Source organism: Corythoichthys intestinalis, chromosome 5 (assembly GCF_030265065.1).
Source record: "Corythoichthys intestinalis isolate RoL2023-P3 chromosome 5, ASM3026506v1, whole genome shotgun sequence".
Classification (NCBI taxonomy): Eukaryota; Metazoa; Chordata; class Actinopteri; order Syngnathiformes; family Syngnathidae; genus Corythoichthys; species Corythoichthys intestinalis.
The window spans coordinates 55,794,096-55,819,092 of NC_080399.1; the positions used below are offsets into that span (position 1 = coordinate 55,794,096).

At 37.7% G+C, this 24,997-nt stretch overlaps 1 protein-coding gene across 1 annotated transcript in view; it reads right to left on the minus strand.

Annotated features, from left to right (window-relative positions):
* Window positions 1–609: 609 nt before the first annotated feature.
* has3 (hyaluronan synthase 3) overlaps window positions 610–24,997 on the minus strand; it is a 30,005-nt gene continuing 5,617 nt past the window's right edge. The window contains exons 2-5 of the mRNA XM_057835908.1: window positions 15,124–15,217; window positions 14,494–15,035; window positions 9,615–9,716; window positions 610–9,544 (exon numbers count right to left, since the gene is read on the minus strand). Coding sequence (XP_057691891.1) covers window positions 8,615–9,544; window positions 9,615–9,716; window positions 14,494–15,035; window positions 15,124–15,217 — 1,668 coding nt within the window. The 3' untranslated portion in view covers window positions 610–8,614. The remainder of the gene's footprint in view (window positions 9,545–9,614; window positions 9,717–14,493; window positions 15,036–15,123; window positions 15,218–24,997) is intronic.

Below are 24,997 nucleotides of genomic sequence, written 5' to 3' on the forward strand. Positions count from 1 at the left end.
GTGCCCAGAATGCTAATTTCTAAGCTAATGATTCGTCTTGTTTCGCTGAAAAGGAACAATGCACTACCAACTCTACAGACGGTCAGCGTCCACACTTTTTAAAGCACTGTGAAGCTGCGCGACTAAATGAAAAGCAAGCCGCGTCATATCCAGTGATAAAAAGCTCATTCTGAACAAAGCTTGAGTGCATTGTAGCTAGTGCTGCAATGATTAATCGATTAACTCTAGAATTCGATTAGAAAAAAAATATTCGAATTAAATTTTGCTGCTTTGACTATTCGTTTAATCAAAGTGGCGTTGTAATGGTTTGTTTTGAAAGTGTTTGCATTTAGTTTTATTGACTTAGGTGGATACACTGCCCTCTAGTCTGCCTCATTTCACGTGGCTGAATCCAGCTGCTCCTTGTTAAGACCAACATGAGCTAAGTTTTTGTTTGAGCTAATGTTTTTTTTTTTTTTTTTTTAATGCATTCGTAAAGTACTTTATAGGTATGTTTAGCCATTTTTTGGTGGGGATATGTGTCTGGACCATTTGTTAAAAGCATTGTTTAAAAAAAAAAAAAAAAACGTTTGCGTTTTTATAGCATTTAAGCTAGTGGACTTGAGCCAATTGTTCTTTTGTTGTACGAAGATTTTTTTTTTTTTTTTTTAACCATTTAAGGCTTAGCTCAGGTATTGTTTTTATGCTGCTTATCCGATTATTCGAAATAACTAGTTCAACGATGATCGACTACTAAAATAATCAATAACTGCAGCCCTAATTGTTGCGCATACTTAGTCAATTGCCACGTTTACATGGAGCCAAATATTCCAATTACAATCGGAATATTTCTTCAAACCGAATAAATGTGTTCCATATAAACACCTCATTCGGAATGCACAGGCCCAAACCGAATGGAATTTCATTCCGATTCACAGGGGTGGAATATTCCTTTTCCCAAACCGATTAGAAGTAAAATTATATCATGTAAACAGGGAAGCGGAATGGTGTCTGGTTGCGTTCTTTCTGCGCATGCTCCGTACTGACGTGGTGACGTCACTTGGTGACGTAAGTAACGTCACTTGCAACATGGCTTCCAAGCACACGCACAGCGTACCCACACAACTTTTTAAATGAACGGCGTATCATTCTGAAGTTTTGTTTCCACTCGAAAAGTTAAAACAGCAGCTGATCTGACGATCGATCTCCATGTTTTGCAACGTGACGCTTTGTTTTGATTAATCTGCGCATGTCAGACGGCAGTTGTCAAACGTCCTTTCGGAATAAAGGTAGTCACATGTAAACGCTGGATCGGAATAGATGAAGTGACATGTAAACAGCTGATGTGAAATTTCCATTCGGAATGATTTGAATCGGTATGAATAAAAGTCAGCATGTAAACGTGGCTAATGACATGTACACACAACAGTATACATTTGGTTAGTGCTGCAACAATTAATCGATTATTTCAAGTAATTTGATTAGAAAAAAGCTTCGAATCAAATTTGCTGCTTCGAGTATTCGTTTAATTAGAGTGACGTAGTGGTTTGTTTTGAAAGTGTTGTATATAGTTTTATTGATTTGGGTGGATACACTGCACTCTAGTGGCAACAATCAATATGCCATAACTCGTCTAAAATGGCTAAATCCAGCTGCGCCTTGTTAAGACCAACATATGCTATGTTTTTGTTTGCGATAATATGTTTGTTTATGCATTTGTTATTTAGTTTGGAAATAGTATAGAATGTAGCATTTTTTTGTCGGAATATGTGTTTGAACAATTTGTTGAAAGCATTGTTAAAAAAACAAACAAACAAACAAACAAAAAAACGTTAGTATTCTATAGCATTTAAGCAAGTGAACTTTTGCTATGCAAGTTAGCCAATTGTTCTTTTGTGGTACTTAACTTAGATCTTCATTTATTTAATTTTTATTTCGTTTGAGGCTAAGCTCAGGTATTTTAATGTATTTTTTTGAATGCATTTATTGCTCTTGTAAAATGAAAGTGCAATTCTGCATAATTTGATGAAACACTCAGGAATTTTATTTTGTCTTTGCATTTATTGCACTTTTGAAAGTGTAATCTTAGCTAGACAAAATAACTATGATTGCAAGCATAAACACTTTTTTACATACCCTAAAATTTATTCTGCAACCCATTAAAAGTTTGTAATCCGATATAAATTAATCTATTACCTATATAATAGATAGCTGCAGCCCTACATTTGATCACTTATTTTTTGACATTTTAGGGGAAGCTGAGCTTTCCTTGCAGTTTTAGAACAATTGTCTCTAAAAGGCCGGGTACTTGCATAAATGTTTGAAGTGTGACGTAGACAGATAATTTCAAATCCTACTTCCAGACTTGATTGCAATGAAATAATAATAAAAAAACACATGGATGACAAACAAGGGCACACTTTCATTTCTCTTCATTATCTTATACATGAAACAGTTCAAATTATTGGAAACAGAGTAGAGTTCCTCTTTAATCGTTTTTCAAGACTTTATATGTAACCTACTGCATAGCATTCAGAAATGAAAAACAGTCGTGGAAACGTACAAATCTGAATGAATGGTTGCTTTGTGTCAAAAGGCAGATCACATTTTATTGACCCAGAAATATTCCAGTAATTTCCTGAGATCTTCGTCAAACACATTTGACAGTCAGAATTGTCATGGTTATTTTGTTTGTATGACATAGAAAAAAAGAGTGAAACAGCAAGAACAAGATTTACAAATCTCTCACAATGACATGTCTTTGGTTGTCAGTTACAGTCACAATGGAATCATGGAATACTTTATCAAGTTCTAAAATTACTTTACAAGGTCAAGAGTGCCCTTTGGTTGTTAAAAAGTTACATTGTTCATGCTTTAACATCTTTGCAATGTATAAAAGTGATATCAAAATCAGGCTCACTTGACTATAGAAAAACACATTAGATTAATGACCAAAATGAGAAATGGAAATACTGTAGGTAATCGGCAATAAGTTAAATATGACATGTATCCATGCTATTACAGTATACATTGCTTGACCATTGGAAGGCTATAGTCAGAGCTGAAGGATAGGTCAACTCATACAGTCACTCGGTTACATTCTCTGAGCTTCGGATGTAATCCACACGCTCTCTATAATAGTCTGTCGGAATATATGTAGCCACTATTTCCAGGCTCTGAATTTCCACTCTGAAAGCCACATTTCAATGTTCTGTACTACTGTACATTGCTAAGTTTAAATAAGGCCTGTTCTGTGCATTCATCAGGCCCAAGAATGTTTGAGTCATTTTCTTTGTGGCTACATGTTGTGTTATTATATGTACTTTGTTACGACTTGTACATAACACAACTGTGATTGCAACATGAGGGATTTTTATTTATCAAGAAGAAGTTTGTTTTTATACTGTTTGGGAATCTAATCTCATATATGTATGGTTGAATCCCCCCAAATTCACACCCTGGAAACAATGCATTAATTCATTTCATCATCCATCTATCTATTATCTATCCCATCCTAAATTTTTTCTCATGTCATTACTATTATTAATTATCATTTTTAAACAATACAGCATTATTCACAGTCATCTCTCCCAGTACAAGCATTTTCAATATTTTGAATTGATGTTTGAATAAAATGCTTTGCGATAGATGCTAAAAGTTACTAGAATCATTTTATCTGGCAGTTTCCTCAAAACTGTATCAAAAGCTCTCGTAGATGTAAGGTCATAGTGACCTAATGGTACTTGTACCATAGACTTCATTATTATTGACGGGTCAGATTCGACCTTCAGTGCGCATAGCCTTCAAGTTGGGGCCTATCCCACAACGCGCTTCAGTTATTCGCAGTTGGTCGCAGCGACACATGCAGCGATCAAACGCCGGATTTATGTTGAAAAAGTACAAAAACTACTACATACAAACAGGAAGGATTGTCTCAGGAGTGATTTGTTCGAGGATTCAGGGTAACTATTATAGTTTTAGTTTTTTCACAAGAATTTTCAACATAAAAAGCTTTTTGTTGTAAGACTGCCGCCCGCCACATAGTCTAACATACTAACATCATTCTTCGACATATTTATGTAAAATAAATGCTAACTGTACGTTTTGTATTTTTTTCCTTTTAACCAAGAATCGCGACTGTTTTATGTCCATATCTATAAATAATTCAGGGATTTAAGCATTTATTCACAAGAATTTTCTCCGGAAAAGCTCTGTTGACATAAGGCAGCTGCCACATTGACTAATAGACTAGCATCGTACATCGACATATTTACGTAAAATAAATGCTAACTGCACTTTTTTTTTTTTTTTTGCTTTCAACCAAGAATCGAGACTGTTTTACATCTATATCTATAAAGAATTCAGGGATTTTTAGCATTTATTCACAAGAATTTTCAACAGAAAAAGCTCTTTGTTGTACTAAGGCGGCCGCTACAGTGACTTAACTAGCAGCACATTCGACATATTTATGTAAAATAAATGCTAACTGCCCTTTTTTTTTTTTTTTTTTTTTAAACTTTTAACGAATAATCGAGACTGTTTTACCTCCATATCCATAAAGAATTCAGGGATTTAAACATTTATTCAAAAGAATTTTCAACGGAAAAAACTCTTTGTTGTACTAAGGGGGCCGCCACAGTGATTTAACTAGCAGCACATTCGATATATTTATGTAAAATAAATGCCAACTGCCCCTTTTTTTTTTTTTTTTACTTTTAACCAAGAATCGAGACTGCTTTACCTCCATATCCATAAAGAATTCAGGGATTTAGGCATTTATTCACAAGAATTTTCAACGGAAAAAGCTCTTAGTTTACATACCGCGGCCGCTAATTTCCTTCCTGACTTGCGTCATAGTTCCCAATATTTACGTAAAATAAATGCTACCTGCATGTTTTTTTTTTTTTTTGCTTTTGAAGAATTGAGACTGTTTTACGTCCATACCAAGAAAGAATTCAGGGATTTAAGCATTTATTCACAAGAATTTTCAACGGAAAAAGCTCTTTGTCTGCGTTTCCACTCGGTCAGCTTTGACGGCGATAGGCCCCTATGAATCGGCCCCGCGCCCGATGTCCCGTCAATATATTGTGAAGTCTATGCTTGTACTTTATTTAAAAACACGGCAAGGTTATGATTCATTTTGTGCTTAACTAGTCATAAATGAACAATGTGTATTTTTTTGCTAAACCCAACACCAACTTTTTTTTCTTTTGTAACTCATTGGTGCCATTGATGGTGATATCTCAATGCGAACAAACAGTGCTGAATGCCAATAAAAGGCTGACATACAGTGTAACATCATTGTCACAGTTGGATACCCTGCTAGAAACAGATCATTGAACACAAATGATGGAACAACACATGTAAATGGACAATTTGCTTGTACTAATAGCTAGGGGTGAGAAACTCTGGGTAACTCACAATACCATTTGCGATACAAGGTCCACGCTAATATTCTTACCATATGGCGATAAAACATTTATGGGTCAGAAAAACATTCTTGGATTTTCTACTAAACAACTAATAAACAGAAAAACAGGCTATTTTCATCCTTCTGCCCAAATTTGAACAACTTTATCACTAGTAGACGTCCAATCCATTTGAATTAACCCTAAAGCTAATTAACCCTAATCCTAACCCAATTCAAATGGACTGGACGCCTATGGCTGTCATCGCTAATTTTCGTGCGTTTCACGAAATTTCCTATTGGTTTCGGTCACTTCCTTTTCCTTTTGGGGCGTTTACGAGTCACTTCCTTTTGACTTTGGTTTACTGAAAAGGAAGTGACTTAAGAATGTCCCCAAATGAATAGGAAGTGACTCAAAATCAACAAGACATAACCTGTAAAGGCCCTAAAACAAACAGGAAGTGACCTGTAAATGCCTACAAAAACTGGCTGTGAATGCGACGGTTTCAGTGCCATTGACGGCACAAGACGTCCAGTCCAGTCAAAATGAAATGCCGTCAATAGCAGCCAGTGCGCTAACGTTGACATTATTCTAGTGGAAGATTTTTGCAGCAACCTATTGGTTCCTTTTTTTTTTTTTTTGAAACAGTGACACCTTTTTAAAACGATAAATTTATTCTTGGTGGGAGCATGTCCATATCCTTTTGAGGATATGGACATTTTCAAATATATTTATATATTATATATAGACATATTCAAATTCTCCAGATACAGTGGTATGAAAAAGTATCTGAACCTTTTAGAATTTATCACATTTCTGCATAAAATCACCATCAAATGTGATCTGATTAAAAAGAGGGTCTGCTTTAATTAAAACAACTCAAACATTTATAGGTTTTCATATTTTAATGAGGATAGCATGCAAACAATGCCAGAAGGGGGAAAAAAGTAAGTGAACCCTCTGCCTAAGGGGACTTAAAGAGCAATTGAAACCAATTTTTACTAAACAATTTAGGTCAGGTGTGTGCCCAATCAATGATGAGTGAGGTAAAGCTGCCCTGCCCACTATAAAACACACACCTGGTAGGAAATGTCTTGATGAGAAGCATTGTCTCATGAGCATCGTGGCTCGGCCAAAAGAGCTGTCTGAAGACTAAGGCGGGGCGGATCGATACCAAAATATCGATATTTCGATCCAGCATATATATGTATATATATATATACATATACACACATATATATGTATAATATGAACTTCCGGTATCGATATCGGATCGTATTACTTGGTGTCGGATCGAATCCATAATCACTGGTATCGCCCATCCCCCAGACCTGCGATCAAGGATTGTTGATTTGTATAAAGCTGGGAAAGTGTACAAAACCATCTCTAAAAGTCTGGCTGTTCAGCGATTGACAGTCAGAGAAGTTGTCTAATGGAGAGCGTTTAGCACTGTTGCTTCTCCCCCAAAGAGTGGCCGTCCACCAAAGATGATGCCAAGAGTTCAGTGCAGAATACTCAGAGAGGTTAAATTTTTTTTTTTTAAAACTAACTAAAGTATCTGCTAAAGACTTACAGAAATCACTGGCATATTCCAATATCTCTGTGCACACATCAACTACATGTAAAACAATGGCCAAGAATGGTATTCATGGGAGGACTCGACAGAGGAAGCCACTGCTGTCTAAAAAAAGCTCTGTTGCTGGTTTAATGTTCACAAAAAGGAACTTGGACACTCCACAGAAGTTTTGGCAAAATATTTTGTGGACCGATGAAACCCAAGTTGAATTGTTTGGGAGTAAAACACAACATCATGTGTGGAGGAAAAATGGAAGAGCTCACCAAAATCAACACCTCACCCCCCCCCCCGTGAAACATGGTGGAGGGAGCATCATGATTTGGGGCTGTTTTGCTGCCTCAGGGTCTGGTCAACTTACAATCATTAATGGAAGAATGAATTCAAAAGTTTATCAGAATGTTTTGCAGGAAAACCTGAAGCCGTCTGTCAGACAGTTGAAGCTAAAAAGAGGATGGATGCTGCAACAAGACAATGATCCAAAACGCAGAAGTAATCAACTCCGGAATGGTTTTAGAAAAACAAAATACACATTCTGGAGTGGACAAGTCAAAGTCCAGACTTATACCCCGTTGAGATGCTGTGGCATGAGCTAAAAACAGCGATTCATGCCAGACATCCCAGGTATCTGACTGAACCACAGCAGTTTTGTAGAAAAGAATGGGCTAAGATTAGTCCTGATTGATGTGCCAGTTTGATCTGCAGCTACAGGAAGCGTCTGGTTGAAGTTGCCAAAGGGGGGGGGGGGCACAAAATATTAAATGTAATGGTTCACTTACATATCCCCACCTCTGTCATTGTTTGCATACTATCCTCATTAAAATATGAAAACCTATAAATGTTTGGGTGGTTTCAGTTAAAGAACACATCGTTTTTCATCTGTGTGATTTTGACAAGGATCAGATCACATTTGATGGTGATTTTATGCAGAAATGTGAGAAATTCCAAAAGGTTCAGATACTTTTTCATACTACTGTATATCACCTTTTCGATGTATTGTCACACCCCTACTAATAGCCATATTTTATACCCTCTTCCAAAAACGAATGACATTAATTTATTGTGGTTGTGAAACTCATGTACTTCCCAACGAATGACGAACGACCGCTGTGACCCCTCCCTGATAAACTACATTGAAAGTCTCTCGCCATCAATGGCAACCAATGAGTTTATTTACTTCAGTTTTTCTTTTCTTTCTCAGCAACCGAAACTGATATTATACTGTGTATCAGTTATAGTAGTTATTCAGCATGTTTCCTGCAGATATTTGTTTACGTAGGTCTTACAGCATCTGAAAGATTTCAGTCCCCAACTTGACTGTCCTTTCGTTAATAAGCTTAATTTCTCATTGCTTCTTTGGGCTCTTGATTCTGTTGTTGCATGTCCCATTTATGTTTAAATATAGTGTATGAACAACAGATCACTCCTCTTTCAGTGCAAGCAATCTCGTGCTTCATTGATCCAGACATATCTTCCAAATGATCTCCTGACTGGATCTGCTCCCTGCTTCTTGGATTTCACATCCTCAGGTTTTTAACAGCTGCAATAAAAAAAAATAGAACTGTGCATTCACTCCAGCAGTTCACAGAGGCGTGAGGATCATACAGCCGTTGGCCTTCATGTAATTGACCTGTTGGATCTTCATCGAGCAGTTTTATGCCTCAGCATATGGCAAGTGATACTGCTCCTCCCTCTTGTTGCATCGTTTGGCAACAATTGCAAGGTAAAGCACCAGCAGAATGATCCAATAGCAGGCATATAGAATGGTCCCCGCTATCAACAAGACCTTTTCGAATTCGCTGAAAGGCTGCTGTGCTTCACAGTAAATTGTATACACCACGCCTCCAAGCAGCACCATTGTCCAAACTGCGACAGGGATGGCACCGATCAGGTTTACCACAATTTTTCTGCGTCCTGAGGTTCCCCACCCTGCTTTGTTGATTGTGAGTAAGGCAAACATTTTGGCTGGGAGTAAACTCGACATGTAAAGTAAAGAATAAAGCGACATGAAGATCATGACCAGGCTACCACGTAAGAAACAGGCATAGGTGGCCTTCAGCATCCCAACCAGCTGGACTGTTAACAAGAAGAGCAAGATGTTCCACAGCCTTCCACGGTAGAAGAGATGAATGACCGTGGCTACTAAGAAGAACGGGAAGAAGCCAGTGACCACAGATTCGTAGGTCATCCAGAGGCTGTGCTTGTGGAACCACAATGCGTTATAGAGCCACTCCCGGAAGTAGGACTTACTCCAGCGAGTCTGTTGGTTGAGCCAGCGAAGGTACTGGGTCGGCGTTTCGGTCTGACACTGTGATCGTGCCGTATACTTGGTCTTGTAGCCGAAGCTTAGCACTCGGTTGGTTAGGTGACGATCATCGCCAAAGCTGCACTTGGAGCCCAGGAAGGTTTGATGGTACCAAGCCTCAAGGAAACGCTGGAGAAGTGAGTTCCTGTACATTCCCAGCGGGCCGCTGATACACTGGACGCATCCGAAGTAGGACTGGCAGGCACGCTCAATATTAAAGGCCATCCAATACCGCACACTGCTCAGGAAGGAGATCCAGGAGTCATACTTATTGAGAATCTGCGTAGACAAAGAGAAAAAGTATTAATTCTTTCCTGGTAGACATTTGTGTTGATTTCTGATGTTTTACCTGTACATCTCCTCCAACTCCTCCTACTGCAGCATCCTCCTCGAAGACCTTCAGCATCTCTATGGTACAAGCTGGGTCCAAAACTGTGTCTGAGTCACACACCTGGTAAGGAGAGAACAAGCACAGTCCTTATAATTGTTTCCATTTGGAGAATCTTCATGGGTCATGACGTTATTCGTTAGCCAAAGATCAAAGGGTTTATAATAGCTAGCACAGAAGTTGGCAACCTGCGGCTCTTTGAGTCTGCTGATGCAGCTCAGTTTAATATTAAATAAATGAATATTTGATTAAAGTTTACTCTGGCGATTGCGAGATTTAACAAAGAAGTTTAATTTCCTTTTAGCAGGCAGACACTGTAAATCATGCCCACTGTCTTGTGTGTTTGTTAACATTCACAAGTGCAAACGCTTGTCGGGACGCTTTCCAAGTAGCAACCAGGGCTGCGTTTCAAAAACAGTTTTAGTTGCCCACCCTCACTTGCCCTAGGCCGGGGGTCAACAACCTTTGTGGCTCTTTGGCGCTGCCCTAGTCGCTCCCTGGAGTGTTTTCAAAAATGTTTGAATATGGAAAAAGATGGGGGAGGGAAATATATTTTTAGTTTTAATGTGGTTTCTGTAGGACAAGCATGACTCATACATTCTTCTAATTCATTACTATCATAATGAAGTTAAACTTGAGGCAGCATCATACAACAGAGAGTGTGTGTGGTGCATCATTCTCTATAGGATGCACTGCAGGGAAAATAAACATTTATCATATTTTTTACAATATAAGGTACATCTGAGTATACTGCACACCTTCAATGAATGGCCTATTTTAAAATCGTTTTCATGTATAGGGTGCAATGCATCACAAGGCGCAGTAGTAGTAGTAGTAGTAGTAGTAGTGGTTGACATTGCGTTATGCATCCACAAGATGAAGCTGAGCTAAATGGAATGTCATGCAATGATGAATCAATTTTGATCCATATATGACACACATCGGATCATAAGGCGCACTGTCGGCTTTTGAAAAAATTGAAGGCTTTCAGGTGCGCCTCATAGTGCGGAAAATACGGTAAATAATGAAGGCTCATTATGTATTTGTAGCTAACATAATCATTTTGGTAGTAGGCTAATAAAGCTAATATAAATACATAGAGCATGTGTTGCCTTCATTATAACATACCTGTTAAGTTGTACGGTTTCGGCGTAATTTGTACAAGTGAGCACTGATTTTTAAATGTGTACCGTTTTTCGTGCATCACGTTTTTTTTTCTCCGTTCGGATTTTGTCACCGTTTCGGCAACGAGACAATGTGTGTTACTATGCGTTACTACGTTGGTTGAATGACGTGAGAAAAGTCAGAGACACGGAGAGAGAAGAGTGTTGTGACGCTGTAGCAAACGCGATGCTAGGCTAGGTGGCTCCAATATTTCCTGACTGTAGCCGACAGCCTACAATCTACGCCTAGATATCACATGCATATAGAACTACATGCGAAATGACAGACTCGGTGGCGTTGGTAAACAGCTGCCATTTTAAAGCAGTAGACATCTCAGAAACGCTCTGATGTAGTGAACCTTCCTAGCGAACCTGAGTTACTTTTTATCTAAAATACTCCTAAATCGGCAAAATCTTGTCTTGAATCTATCTTTAAATGATGAAACAGTTTTAAAACTTTCACATGTTGAAAGTAAACAGAAGGGAACTAATGCAGATTCGGGAGCAATTTTAACAACTTTAACAGTTGATTCACAAAATTAAATGACTTTCAAACATAGCAAAGGTTACTATGTTTTTTTTTTTTTGAAAAAAAAAACCATGAAAGGTAATACCAGTTACTTTGCCAAGTAACTAATTACTCTTACATTCAGGTAACTGAGTTACTAACTCAATTTTTTGGGAGAAGTCATTTGTAACTGTAATTAATTACTTTTTAAAAGTAAGATTAACAACACTGGTCATAAAGATGCAGTCTGCAGAATGAAAAGTGACGAAAGCCGAAATTTTATTCTGCCAATTTGTTGCCGAACACAATTTGCCTGCAACTTTTGCTGATCACCTCTCAGAATTGGCAAAAGAAATGTTTCCTGACTCAAAGATTGCATCGGTAAGTTAATTTTATCAATTGAGCTTTTTAATTTATAATTGGACACACTAACAAACTACTTTAAAGTCAAACTGAATTGCGAACTGAAGTGCCATGAAGTGCAGCCATCAAGACATAATAGAAATTGCCAAAAGTGCTACTGTACATACAATTATAACAAAAGTAACTGTTAAATTTTAGTAATCATGATGTAGTAGCTGAAGATATTGATTGTTCTTTGATTGCACCGGGTTATATGTTACAATATTTCCAATAAATTCATATTATTTTAAAAATTGAGTTTTATTTTTGTTTCATATTGCACGCTATATACGACGCTGTAAGTTTAGTCACCAATTTTTAAGGGCTATTTGTAAGATTGCCAACGGCCTTGGGTTGAGAGTTTTTTTTTTTATAAGGCTTACAGTAGATAAGGCTTTCAGTTTTTTGCAGCTCCAAACATATGTTTTTCTGCTCCAAGATGGCCACACAGAGGCCACTTGGAGGGCGGCGGGAAAATGGGTGGAGTGGAAATGAAAGACATAAATGGAACACACTTGCCCTAGTTGATTCAGAGACCAGACAATCATGGATCAACTAGATGTTGTTGGGGTGGCGCTATACTGGCTGTTGAATTTACCTCTTTCACTCCCCCTCTGCCCATTTTCCCTCCACCCTCCAAGTGGTCTCTCTGTGATGTCATAGCAAGGGCTGAGGGCAAGTGAGCAAGGGCGACTCAAACTGTTTTTGAAACGCAGCCCATTACTTTATATAATTTACTCACGCATGTCATTAACTCACCAAGTATGTAAAGTCATGGTAGACACTCAGAAGGTACACAAGTCTTTGCGCCATTCACATGCGCACAGACTTGTGGTTACACCTTATCCTGCACAGATGGACCTGACTATTCAACTACATCTAGTTAGTGCTGTACCAGGTTGTACCCACAACACCTGTCTTGGTTTTGAGAACACATTATTAAGTCCTTTGTCTTGTCTCAGGCTCGACCCGCCCCTTCCCCCCAAACTTTAGGTCATTGTTTTGGTCTTGTCACGTCGTGCTTTTGGTCTAGACTCCCAAAAGTCTTGATCTTACAGATTTCCTTTCGCTGGCAAATTTTGATGTCAAATTGTGTGTTGTATTGAACATATTACATAAGGCGTAAAACACAGACAAGACTGAAAAAGCAGTTTCTGCTCTTGCACCCTTCTTTAAAATAAACTGCTCTATTTTAAGCCAAAACAACTGTTGTGTTTGACAAAACAATCTGACTATATGCTGCCATAGCAGATTCATAGGACATTAAGCAATTTTTTTAAGCAATTAACAATTTTTACCCTGGAAACCCCCCATTTACTGAAATTGCGCAACCGTTTTTGTTTCAACCCAGCCATAAAACGAAGGTAATTAATTATATTTTTTATTCAAGAGGTCTGTCAGTTTTAGCTTAGAATCATTAATTGATGTCTAATATTTCATTAAAAAAACAAAAACGACTTTAAAAAATTATTCACTTACCAGATTTTAAACTTTTAAACAAATTACGTCACAATGAAATTCATGGTGTCTGTAAAAAACTCACGGATATCTACCTCATAACTGTCGCTTAATTGTATTTTTTTTGTTACTGTCGCATTTTCTCCGATATGTTAGATGATAAATAATCGATCCAAACTAAGAAAAATTGAAAAAAAATGTTTAAAAGAGTAAATATATGAAAATGAACATCTCAACATGTCAACATGTTGTGAACATGTCAGCGATTTCTGCATCACGACCCTTGTTATATTGCCATGTTTCACCCATAAAATCCCCCATAACATCCCCCAAAATTCCGGCTGTGGCCATTCACAGCTGTGGCTTGTCACTCAGTGATACATGCTAGATGGAGTTTTTGGATCGAAACAAGGTACGTACGCGATAATATCTCGTTAAAGTCATGGCGTCTTTAATTCTGCTCTTTCATGCTGTCACCTCCAGATAGGGTTTCGCTGTTTAAATTTTTTTTTTAAATGCCCTCCTGTTCAAAAGTTTTCTTCCCCCAGAAAATTGAGATTTTAAGCTTTCCAATGATGTATCACACATGCATATGGGACAATTTTGAAAGTTGGCCAAATTGGGGGTCTCAAAGCGGAACTTCAAGTCACCTGAGTGTTTTCCGCCATCAACACATTGTTTGGCAATCACGAACAGCACAGCCATAACACAACCATGTTCATCTTTCTTTTTAGACATCCACCAATTAGACACCCACCAAAAAGTACATAGTGTTCATTTTAAAGAAAAGTCAATCATCAGCAAAATACTTTAAAAGAGCGTTAAAACACTATAAAGCCCAAAATGTTATTTTACTATATTAATTAGCTTAAACAGCAGTAAAATGAGGGACTAGGTAAAAAACAAACATTTTTTCACCTTCAATTCCTCCAAATAAATATTTACCATGAAAAGAAAGAAACAATTGTACATTACTTGAAATTATTACTAAAAATACTTTGCTGTTTTAAAAAAAAATGTCTGAAAGCCTTCAATTTTACTATATTATTAGGTCAAAAACACAATTTTTGTTCTTTTTTTAACAATTACATTTAATGTATAAGTCTGTTCATTGTTAGCCAAAAATATGTTTCAACAAACATTTAAAAAATATGGTCCACTGGTCCTCTAAAAAGAAAATATTGAGAATATTACAGGATGCAATTTCTAGAGAAATAGCATGTGAATGCTGGAATTCTGATTCTGGCCCCCTGACTGGATTCAATTGAGAATCATATCATTAAGAATCAAATTAATGAGTGGTCCTTACCTGCACATAATCCACAGTGTCCCCCAACGCTTTAAAGGCTGTGTACATGACCTCCCTCTTCCCTCCCCACTCCTGCATGATGCAGGAAAAGCGGCAGGTTCTAACCAACCGAGTAACTCGTATCACCTCCTCCATGTGAACTATGCTTCCTGGATCTTTTTTAGCCCCATCTCCATCACTGTGGTAGTTTCCTTTCCACACCATGCTGCCTGCCTGGTCAGCTCCACCCATCACTTCCTGGAAAATATCCATCATGTAATGGTCCTCTGGTTTGTTCCCATCCACCACCAACACTACTTTCAGTCCTGGGAAAGAAATCCGTCTGATACTGCGCAGACACTTCCTCAAGTAGTCGGGATCCTCCTGGTAGGCGGCAATGCAGAGGGCCACCGAGCGACGAAGATGTTGAGGACGAGTGGGAATTTTCATCTGCCGGTGCTCCAGAAAAGCGAAAAAGCTTTGGAGAAGAAGGTGGAGGAAGAGGAATGCACCATAGAGGCCAAAGGATAGGTGATGCTGCTCAGTTTGGATGAACTGGTAGCCTTTAGAGGAGAAGAAAAAAAAAGTCAAATCAAAGGTAACGCAACATGTTGTGTCCCCAAAATAAACGGCCACTATTAGCAAACTAACCTGTTATATAGGCTAAAAGGATGGTGAAGAGGACCACCGCCGCAAAAAGGGTGGTGACCACGATGTTCAACGCATTCCTGCAGCGAGAGGTCATCTGAGGAGGCGTCAAATAAAGGCAAAGGTTAGGAGTAGAAGGTAAATGGGAAGAAATAATTGATGATAAATAATGGGGAAAAGTCCAAGACGGAAATAAACTTTTTAGGGAAATGTGGGGACTAACTTAACTTTATAATTAAAGCAACACTCGGTAACTTTTCAACCTCATTAAAATATTTTCATAACATTTGTGATTATATATCGACTGACAAGTTGTTGAATGACACCTTTTTAATATCTTGAGTCTGTATAGCTTTCACTGGCACTAATAAACTTTGAGGAGGGACCTTAGTATTCGTAGTATTGGTATCTTATTATCGTATTTTCCGCACTATAAGGCGCACTTAAAAGCCTTCCATTTTTCTCAAAAGTTAAGTGCGCCTTATAATCAAATGTGCCTCATATAATAATAATGGAATATGGAATAATATTGGTTAATAAAATGACATTCCATTTAGCGTAGCTCTATCTAGTGGATGCATAAAGATACTACAACTACAACAACAGGGTGACCCAAAACAATTTTTAACAATCCAATAGAACCAAGCGTGATGGAAGAAAAATATTTTATTCATAGTAATTGAAACTTTAAAACATGCCATTTAAAAAACAATTATGGAATTTTTATTTAAAAGTTATGTCATTTAAATGACGTCCTCCTGCATGAATGCATTCTTGAAATGTGCTGCTGACAACTTTTTTTTTTTTTTTTAAATGGGAAATTTTGCATATTGGCAGATGTGGGCAAGTGGCACCACTGTGAGACAGTGACCTTGAGCAAGGAAACAATGTGCCATTTTAGTAACCATGGTGAATTCAGAATGAAATTCCCAGTATTCCAGGTCAGATGAGGCATAATGCATTTGTACAGGGGGACGCCATTTCACGAACATCATTCGTTAAGTGAAAATTCCATCACTGTTTCTTAATTGGCATATTTTAAGGTTTCAATTACTATGAATTTTTTTTTTTCTTTTAACCTGTCCTGTTCAGCTCCTTGACATGGAGAATGGAGATCTGAGTGTCCGATTGATCTGAACAGTTTAATGTATCACATGGGAGCATGACAAACATCCATTGTGATCATTCAACAGGGTTATAGGGAAACAGAAGAAAAAGGGAGAGAGAGACAGAAGAATCACAAAAAAACACCAAGAAATACATTAAACGCCTTCTCTAACTGTGAATATGTTGGTTCTATCGTTAGCTTGTTGTATTTCTGGTTGACACCATGTGGCGGGCCTGATAACCAAGGAAGGGAGGGGGGTTTGAGAGATAAGTGATTGGGAGGTATCTGTGTGAATCCTTTGTGAGAGTGAGTTTGTTGGCAACCTATTCTATGCGTTCTCATTTCTAACCCTGACACCGAGGTTTTGTACTTGAGTGTGTCTAATTTCACCTAGTCACACGGTAACCCCATCTAACACGTGATAGTCCCGCAGACGAGTGGAAATGCCGCGTGGGGTTTGAAAATGAAAATTCCAAAATTGTTTCTACAATGGCATGTTTAAGGTTTCAATTACTATGATTTTTTTCTTCCATAACTGTTAACATACAGTGCCTTGCAAAAGTATTCGGCCCCCTTGAATCTTGCAACCTTACGCCACCTTTCAGGCTTCAAACATAAAGATATGAAATTTAATTTTTTTGTCAAGAATCAACAACAAGTGGGACACAATCGTGAAGTGGAACAACATTTATTGGATAATTTAAACTTTTTTAACAAATAAAAAACTGAAAAGTGGGGCGTGCAATTTTATTCGGCCCCTTTACTTTCAGTGCAGCAAACTCACTCCAGAAGTTCAGTGAGGATCTCTGAATGATCCAATGTTGTCCTAAATGACCGATGATGATAAATAGAATCCACCTGTGTGTAGTCAAGTCTCCATATAAATGCACCTGCCCTGTGATAGTCTCAGGGTTCTGTTTAAAGTGCAGAGAGCATTATGAAAACCAAGGAACACACCAGGCAGGTCCGAGATACTGTTGTGGAGAAGTTTAAAGCCGGATTTGGATACAAAAAGATTTCCCAAGCTTTAAACATCTCAAGGAGCACTGTGCAAGCCATCATATTGAAATGGAAGGAGCATCAGACCACTGCAAATCTACCAAGACCCGGCCATCCTTCCAAACTTTCCTCTCAAACAAGGAGAAAATTGATCAGAGATGCAGCCAAGACGCCCATGATCACTCTGGATGAACTGCAGAGATCTACAGCTGAGGTGGGAGAGTCTGTCCATAGGACAACAATCAGTCGTACACTGCACAAATCTGGCCTTTATGGAAGAGTGGCAAGAAGAAAGCCATTTCTCAAAGATATCCATAAAAAGTCTCGTTTAAAGTTTGCCACAAGCCACCTGGGAGACACACCAAACATGTGGAAGAAGGTGCTCTGGTCAGATGAAACCAAAATTGAACTTTTTGGCCACAATGCAAAACTATATGTTTGGCGTAAAAGCAACACAGCTCTTCACCCTGAACACACCATCCCCACTGTCAAACATGGTGGTGGCAGCATCATGGTTTGGGCCTGCTTTTCTTCAGCAGGGACAGGGAAGATGGTTAAAATTGACGGGAAGATGGATGCAGCCAAATACGGGAACATTCTGGAAGAAAACCTGTTGGTATCTGCACAAGACCTGAGACTGGGACGGATATTTATCTTCCAACAGGACAATGATCCAAAACATAAAGCCAAATCTACAATGGAATGGTTAAAAAATAAACGTATCCAGGTGTTAGAATGGCCAAGTCAAAGTCCAGACCTGAATCCAATCGAGAATCTGTGGAAAGAGCTGAAGACTGCTGTTCGCAAACACTCTCCATCCAACCTCACTGAGCTCGAGCTGTTTTGCAAGGAAGAATGGGCAAGAATGTCAGTCTCTCGATGTGCAAAACTGATAGAAACATACCCCAAGCGACTTGCAGCTGTAATTGGAGCAAAAGGTGGCTTTACAAAGTATTTACGCAAGGGGGCCGAATAATATTGCACGCCCCACTTTTCAGTTTTTTATTTGTTAAAAAAGTTTAAATTATCCAATAAATTTAGTTCCACTTCACGATTGTGTCCCACTTGTTGTTGATTCTTGACAAAAAATTAAAATTTTATATCTTTATGTTTGAAGCCTGAAATGTGGCGAAAGGTTGCAAGGTTCAAGGGGGCCGAATACTTTTGCAAGGCACTGTAACTGTTAAAAAGTTCCCGTTTTTTGGGGGGGGGGTCACCCTGTATATGGATCAAAATCAGTTAATCATGGCATGACATTCCCTTTAGTGTAGCTCCATGTAATTAATGCATAACGCAACCCCAACCACCACTACTACTACTACTACTGCGTCTTTAACAGATAGTCCTCAGGTTACGAATGAGTTCCATTCCTACGCTGGCAACGTAACCTGAATTTCCGCGTCAATCGGAATTAAACATTTAGTACCCCTAAATACCTCCTAAATCTCAAAATTACTATCCAAAAACATGCATTATACGTCCTTGTACCGTCCTCGCCAAGATGTTGGAGCTAAGACCTAGCTAGGCAGCGAGCTAAGCTTTGAAATGACGATGTCAGACGTCCGTGTGGTTTTCTGACTTTATTCAGCTGCTCTTGACATCAACACTTGCAGAATGTAACTAAATAAAAATGAAATTAAATAAGTTTCATCTTCAATAACAGCAATTCAAATTTACGTTCATAAATATCTGCTTATACAGCAATAACAATCCACATAAATAATTAGCATCTATCAGTTAGTGTCTGCACATCATCAAAAATAATCACATAAACTCGCCCCAAGTGTTCGGCCACAATTGAAAAGCGCAATAAACACAACAAAAGGTGTTTAAAATAGAAGTGTTGCCTCTGTGGATGCTGCACAAGCAACACATGTGCGCGCAGGCTTCTCTCTCACTCAGCTGCGTGACTTCTTTGTGGGAACAAACGCGCTCTTCCTCATGTGTGTGGTTCCCCGTGCGCGCAAATACATTCTTCTTCATGTGTCCATGCGAGCCATTAGTACAACATGCTCTACGCTTCCTGCGCCAAGATAAAAGCATGCATCACAAAACTCAACATTGTTGGAAAAAAAAACGAGACTCCAGCATCTTAAAGTCGAAATCACGTAAGTCAGGTATGCTGTAATCTGAGGACTACCTGTAATACGGTGTGCCCTATATATGAAAACAGTTTTAAAATAGGCCATTCATTGAAAGTGAATCTTTTACTCTGATGAGAAAATACAGTATTTTGTATGTGGATTATTTAAATCACCTCACATTGGCGATCCATAGACTTCATAATGATATTGACGGGACATATTCCCCCGACACAGCGCCACGCCTTCAAGTAAGGGGCTGTCCCACACTCCGCTTTAGTCAGTCAAAGTTGGTCGCAGTTATTCTCAAACACATGCAGCAATCCAACGCCAGATTTACATTGAAAACGTACGGAAGCACACAAACAGGAAGGATTTTCTCAGGAGTGATTTGTTCGAGGATTTAAGGTAACTATTATATTTTTTGTACCATGCATGCATTATGAAACATTGTGGAAAAAAAATCAATGGGAGAAATTAACCGCTACGGCATTGGTATAATAGTTTACGTAAAATAAATGCTAACTGCCTGTTTTTTTTTTTTTTTGCTTTTCACCAAGAATCGAGACTGTTTTACGTCCATGTCTATAAAGAATTCAGGGATTTAAGCATTTATTCACAAGAATTTTCAACGTAAAAAGCTCTGTCTGTCCACTTGGTCAGCTTTGACGGCGATAGGCCCCCTATTAATTGGCTCCGTGCTCGTCAATATATTATGAAGTCTATGAGTGGTCCAATTGTGTTACACTAAAAGAATTTCTGTTATAGTACTGCACAGCAATAACAAGAACTACTATAACTAATACACTAATAACTAGGGTTGTTCCGATCATGTTTTTTTGCTCCCGATCCGATCCCAATCGTTTTAGTTTGAGTATCTGCCGATCCCGATATTTCCCTATCCTATTGTTTTTTTTTTTGCTCCCGATTCAATTCTAATCATTCCCGAAAATTTTTCCGATCATACACATTTTGGCAATGCATTAAGAAAAAAATGAATAAAACTCTGACAAATATATACATTCAACATACAGTACATAAGTACTGTATTTGTTTATTATGACAATAAATCCTCAAGATGGCATTTACATTATTAACATTCTTTCTGTGAGAGGGATCCACGGATAGAAAGACTTGTGACTTTGTATATTGTGACTAAATATTGCCATCTAGTGTATTTGTTGAGCTTTCAGTAAATGATACTGTAGCCATGCCCGAATGCATGATGGGAAGTGGAACCATGACTGTGCGTAGTGCTACCAATTGATATATCTTCTCTGCGTTGGGAAATAATATAAGGTGTTGAGAAAAAGATCAGTTGCTACCTTGCTTCCCCACATTGCTTCCCATGATACTTCTAATCGTAGGGAGAGGGATTGTAAGGCTTTAGCCAATTAAAAAAAGGCTCCAAAGGCTGCCAAAATTCACTCTATTCATTTTACGCTCCTTTTTAGCTCTATATATAGGTAAAACGGCGCCATTACAGATTAAACGCAACAATGCGTGAGTGGGTCATGCAGCGCATGCACTAATTGCGTTAAATATTTTAACGTGATACTTTTTTTTTTTAATTAATTACCGCCATTATTGGGATACATTTAATAACCCTCTTAAGCCTAAACTAAAGACTCTGGATGAGTGTAACATATTATGTCTGTAACGTTAAATACAATTAGAAAACGATTTCATAAAAAAAATATATATATATATATATACTGTATATATTAAAAAAAGGCATGGCCGATATTTTTTTGCCGATTCCGATACTTTGAAAATGAGGTAATTTCCCGATCGATCGGCATCCCGATCGATCGGGAAATCTCTACTAATAACAATATTGATACAAATACCACTAGCAATACTACTACTGACAAAAATTCTAAATATGAAATTATTTAAAAAATGTCTTTTGGTTACTACTAAATCTTCCAATACATTTTATTACCACTATTATATTCCAAGCAATCACAAAAAGGTAAGATTAAATGTACAGAATGTACTAAACCAATCTGTGATGATTTGGCTCAGGGAGTAGTGTTGTAGGTTTGTAGCCTGCTGTGTATGCAAAAAAAGAAAAATTGGAACTGTTTATTAGCTGTTGGAACACTGCCTATTTTATATGTATAGAGATTGGTCAAAAACACTCAATGCAAGTACACCATCAGTGTTCTGTCTTTTATCTACCCCCATCCTGTGCCTTTCCAGGCATCCTCTTAGTTAAGCATCCAGCAGTCCCCCCTGAGCCTGTTCTCATTAGTCTATAGCAATCTATATATACACAGTATATATTGTATTATTTATTTATTTATTTTACAAATCTTCATGCACTTGCAGTGCACTGTATCCGTTTTTTACATGAAAGTTTGTAGTTTATACAGTTTACAATTTAGGTTTGTTTTATAGGAAGTTCTCATGGGAATACCCTGGCCCCTTTGTTGACTGGAGGCTGTACAGTGCTAATTAAAGGTCAGTGAAGGTGTGGCCTGTACTCAGGACCAATGTACCTTGAGGTACAATTCTCTCCTTTCATTCCCAACATGTCCTGCCAACCAAACCTCCTCAAAACAGACGACAGTTCAAAATTTATGTCATTACATTCACCTCTGGAAGGCCCATGTACATGTGTAGAGCTCCTTGAGTTGGCATTCCATTGACATTAACCCACAAATCCAAACATTTCAGTCCTGGGAATGGATATTATGGGATTTAGCTAGCTTTAGAGGAGACGATTTACCGTAGTTATCAGTAGATAGCTATTGAACTGTACATTACAACTTTTCAGAGGGATCAGGGATATGATGGATATTAAATATTATTAATTTTCACTAGTCTTTTTAGATCTGAAGTGATTTTGAATTATCATTCCTGTTAGTGAACAAGACCGTGTACTAATGGGCAGTGATTTAGAGTACGCGGCTGAGTTCTAATAATTACTCAAAAACATTTGCCCTGAAGTTTTTTTGTTTGTTTTAAAAATATGTATAAAACTGCAGATACAATTCCCCGACTGCATGTTAGCAAATCACATTAAGAGAAACATCCACACTAGAGGTGCAACAATTAATCGACTGATCGAAAACTAATCGATTGGCAAATTAATCAACAACTATTTTCGTAACCGAGTAATCGTTTAGGACCTTCTGCAACTTAAACTTGTTTAAATTCTTGAAATTATTACATATATGGCGGAAAACACAGACAAGACTGAAAAAGAAGCTTCTGCTCTTGCACCCCTCTTTAAAAGAAACTGCTGTATTTTAAGCCAAAACAACTGTTGTGTTTGATAGAGCAATATGTCTGTATGCTGCCATAGCAGATTCATGGCGCATTAAGCCCGCGAACTATTTTTAATTTGTCCGTCTTACTCTGAAAACCCCTGTTCACAGACGTCGCGCAACCGCTTTTGTTTCAACCCAGCCATAAAACGAAGGTAATTAATTACTTATTGAAAATGTCTGTCATTTTTAGCTTAGAATAATTCATTGATGTCTAATATTTCGCTTAAGAAAAAAAAACGACTAAAATTTTATTCACTTGCATATTTTAAACTTTTAAACAAATTACGTCACAATGAAAAAAATGGTGCCTGTAAAAAAGTCACGAGCATGTACCTAATAACTATCGCTTGATTGTATTTTTTTTGTTAGTGTCGCATTTTCTACGATATGTTAGATGATAAATAATCGATCCAAACAAAGAAAAATTGAAAAAAAAAGTTTAAAAGGGTAAATATATGAAAAAGAACATCTCAACCACTCCTTGGTGTCTGCGATTTCTGCATCGCGACCCTTTGTTATATTACCAGGTTTCACCCATAAAATCCCCCCAAAATCCAGCTGCAGCCATTCACAGCTGTGTCTTGACACTGAGATACATGCTAAATGGAGTTTTGGGATCGAAACAAGGTAAGTACGTGATAATATCTCGTGAAAGTCATGGCGTCTTTAATTCTGCTCTTTCATGCTCTCACCTCCAGATAGGATTTCGCTGTTCAAAATTGTATTTATTTTTTTTAAATGCCCTCCTGTTCAAAAAATGTCTTCCCCCAGAAAATTGAGATTTTACGCTTTCCTATGATGACACATGCATATTGGACAATTTTGAAAGTTGGCCAAATTGGGGGTCTCAGAGCGGAACTTCAAGTCACCTGAGTGTTTTCCACCATATACAGTATAACTTCTCAGTCGTATATATTAGACCTGCAGGTATTGCTTATTTTAGTAGTCGATTAATCGATGAACTATTTAATACAAATAATTGAGTAATCGGATAAGGAACATGAAAAATTAAAATACCTGAGCTGAGCCTCAAATGGTATAACAAAAATAATAAATGAGGATCTATGTACAAAAAAAAAGAAAAATTGTCTAACTTACACAGCAAACGTCCGCTAGCTTAAATGCTATGAAATGCTAACATTTTTTTACAATGCTCATAACAAATGGTTCAGACACATATTCCCACAAAAAAACGCCTAAACATACCTATAAACTGAATTACGAATGCATTAAAAAACATCTGCTCAAACAAAAACCTAGCTAACGTTGGTCTTAACAGGGAGCAGTTGGATTCAGCCATGTGAAATGAGGCAGACCAGAGGGCAGTGTATCCACCCTAATCACTAAACTGAAATGCAAACACTTTCAAAATAAACCATGACAACGCCACTTTAATTAAACGAATACTCGAAGCAAAAAAATTTAATTGGAATATTTTTTTCTAATCGAATACTCAAGTTAATCGATTAATCATTGCAGCACAAGTATATATTATGAGATTTCTTCATTATATTTTTGTTAAGTCAAAGTAGGACATATACAAAAAATTGCTTTTACATTGGCAAACAACAATTTACATTTTTTCCAATTTTCGGACATCTTACTATCTAAACTAGCTTCTTAATAAGGCTGCAACAATGAATCAATTAAATCATCATTGAAAAATTAGTGGCCAACGAATTTGACTATCGATACAGTTGAAGGAGCTAGTCATCCATTTTGTCTTCATTGCTACTTCCAACATGCCGAAAACAACGTCAAGGTAAATTGTGAAGGTAATTGAAAGAAGTGACATTTATCCGATTAATCGGTTAATTAATCGTCTGATTAATCGATTATGAAAATAATCGTTAGTTACAGCCCTAATTCACACCTCATGAAACCTCAGAATCTTGTTATCCTGAACCAGAAAACAGTCAACTAAATGACAAATATACAAGTATGAAGACACTAAAACAGTTTGTGCTCTATGAATGCTTATTGACCTGCTACCACACCAAAAGAACAATAATAATTCTGCATTTGCAACAGTAACAACACTCCATTTTGACTAACACGATAATAGACCACTACATCTCACTAAAATGTTCAAGAAGAAAACAATTTACCAACATCAGATTTACATACACAAGTGTTAACAACAATCATAATAAAGTGCTTGTGTAGCGTAATCCATTTCCACCAATATTTATTATTGATTTTATTCCACGGACGGCATGGAGCTGCTGCTGCAGTTATCTGAGTCTGACGATTATGAGTCACATCAATGTGCGAATACACGCAGCAAAGCAAAACGCCTGGACTCATTTATCCGTTCAATTGGCTGACATACTGACATGTGATCAGCAGAGATGGTTAGCTCTGATTGGTTCAAATGTGCATGTTTTCTGGAACAGCAAAAAAAAAAAAAA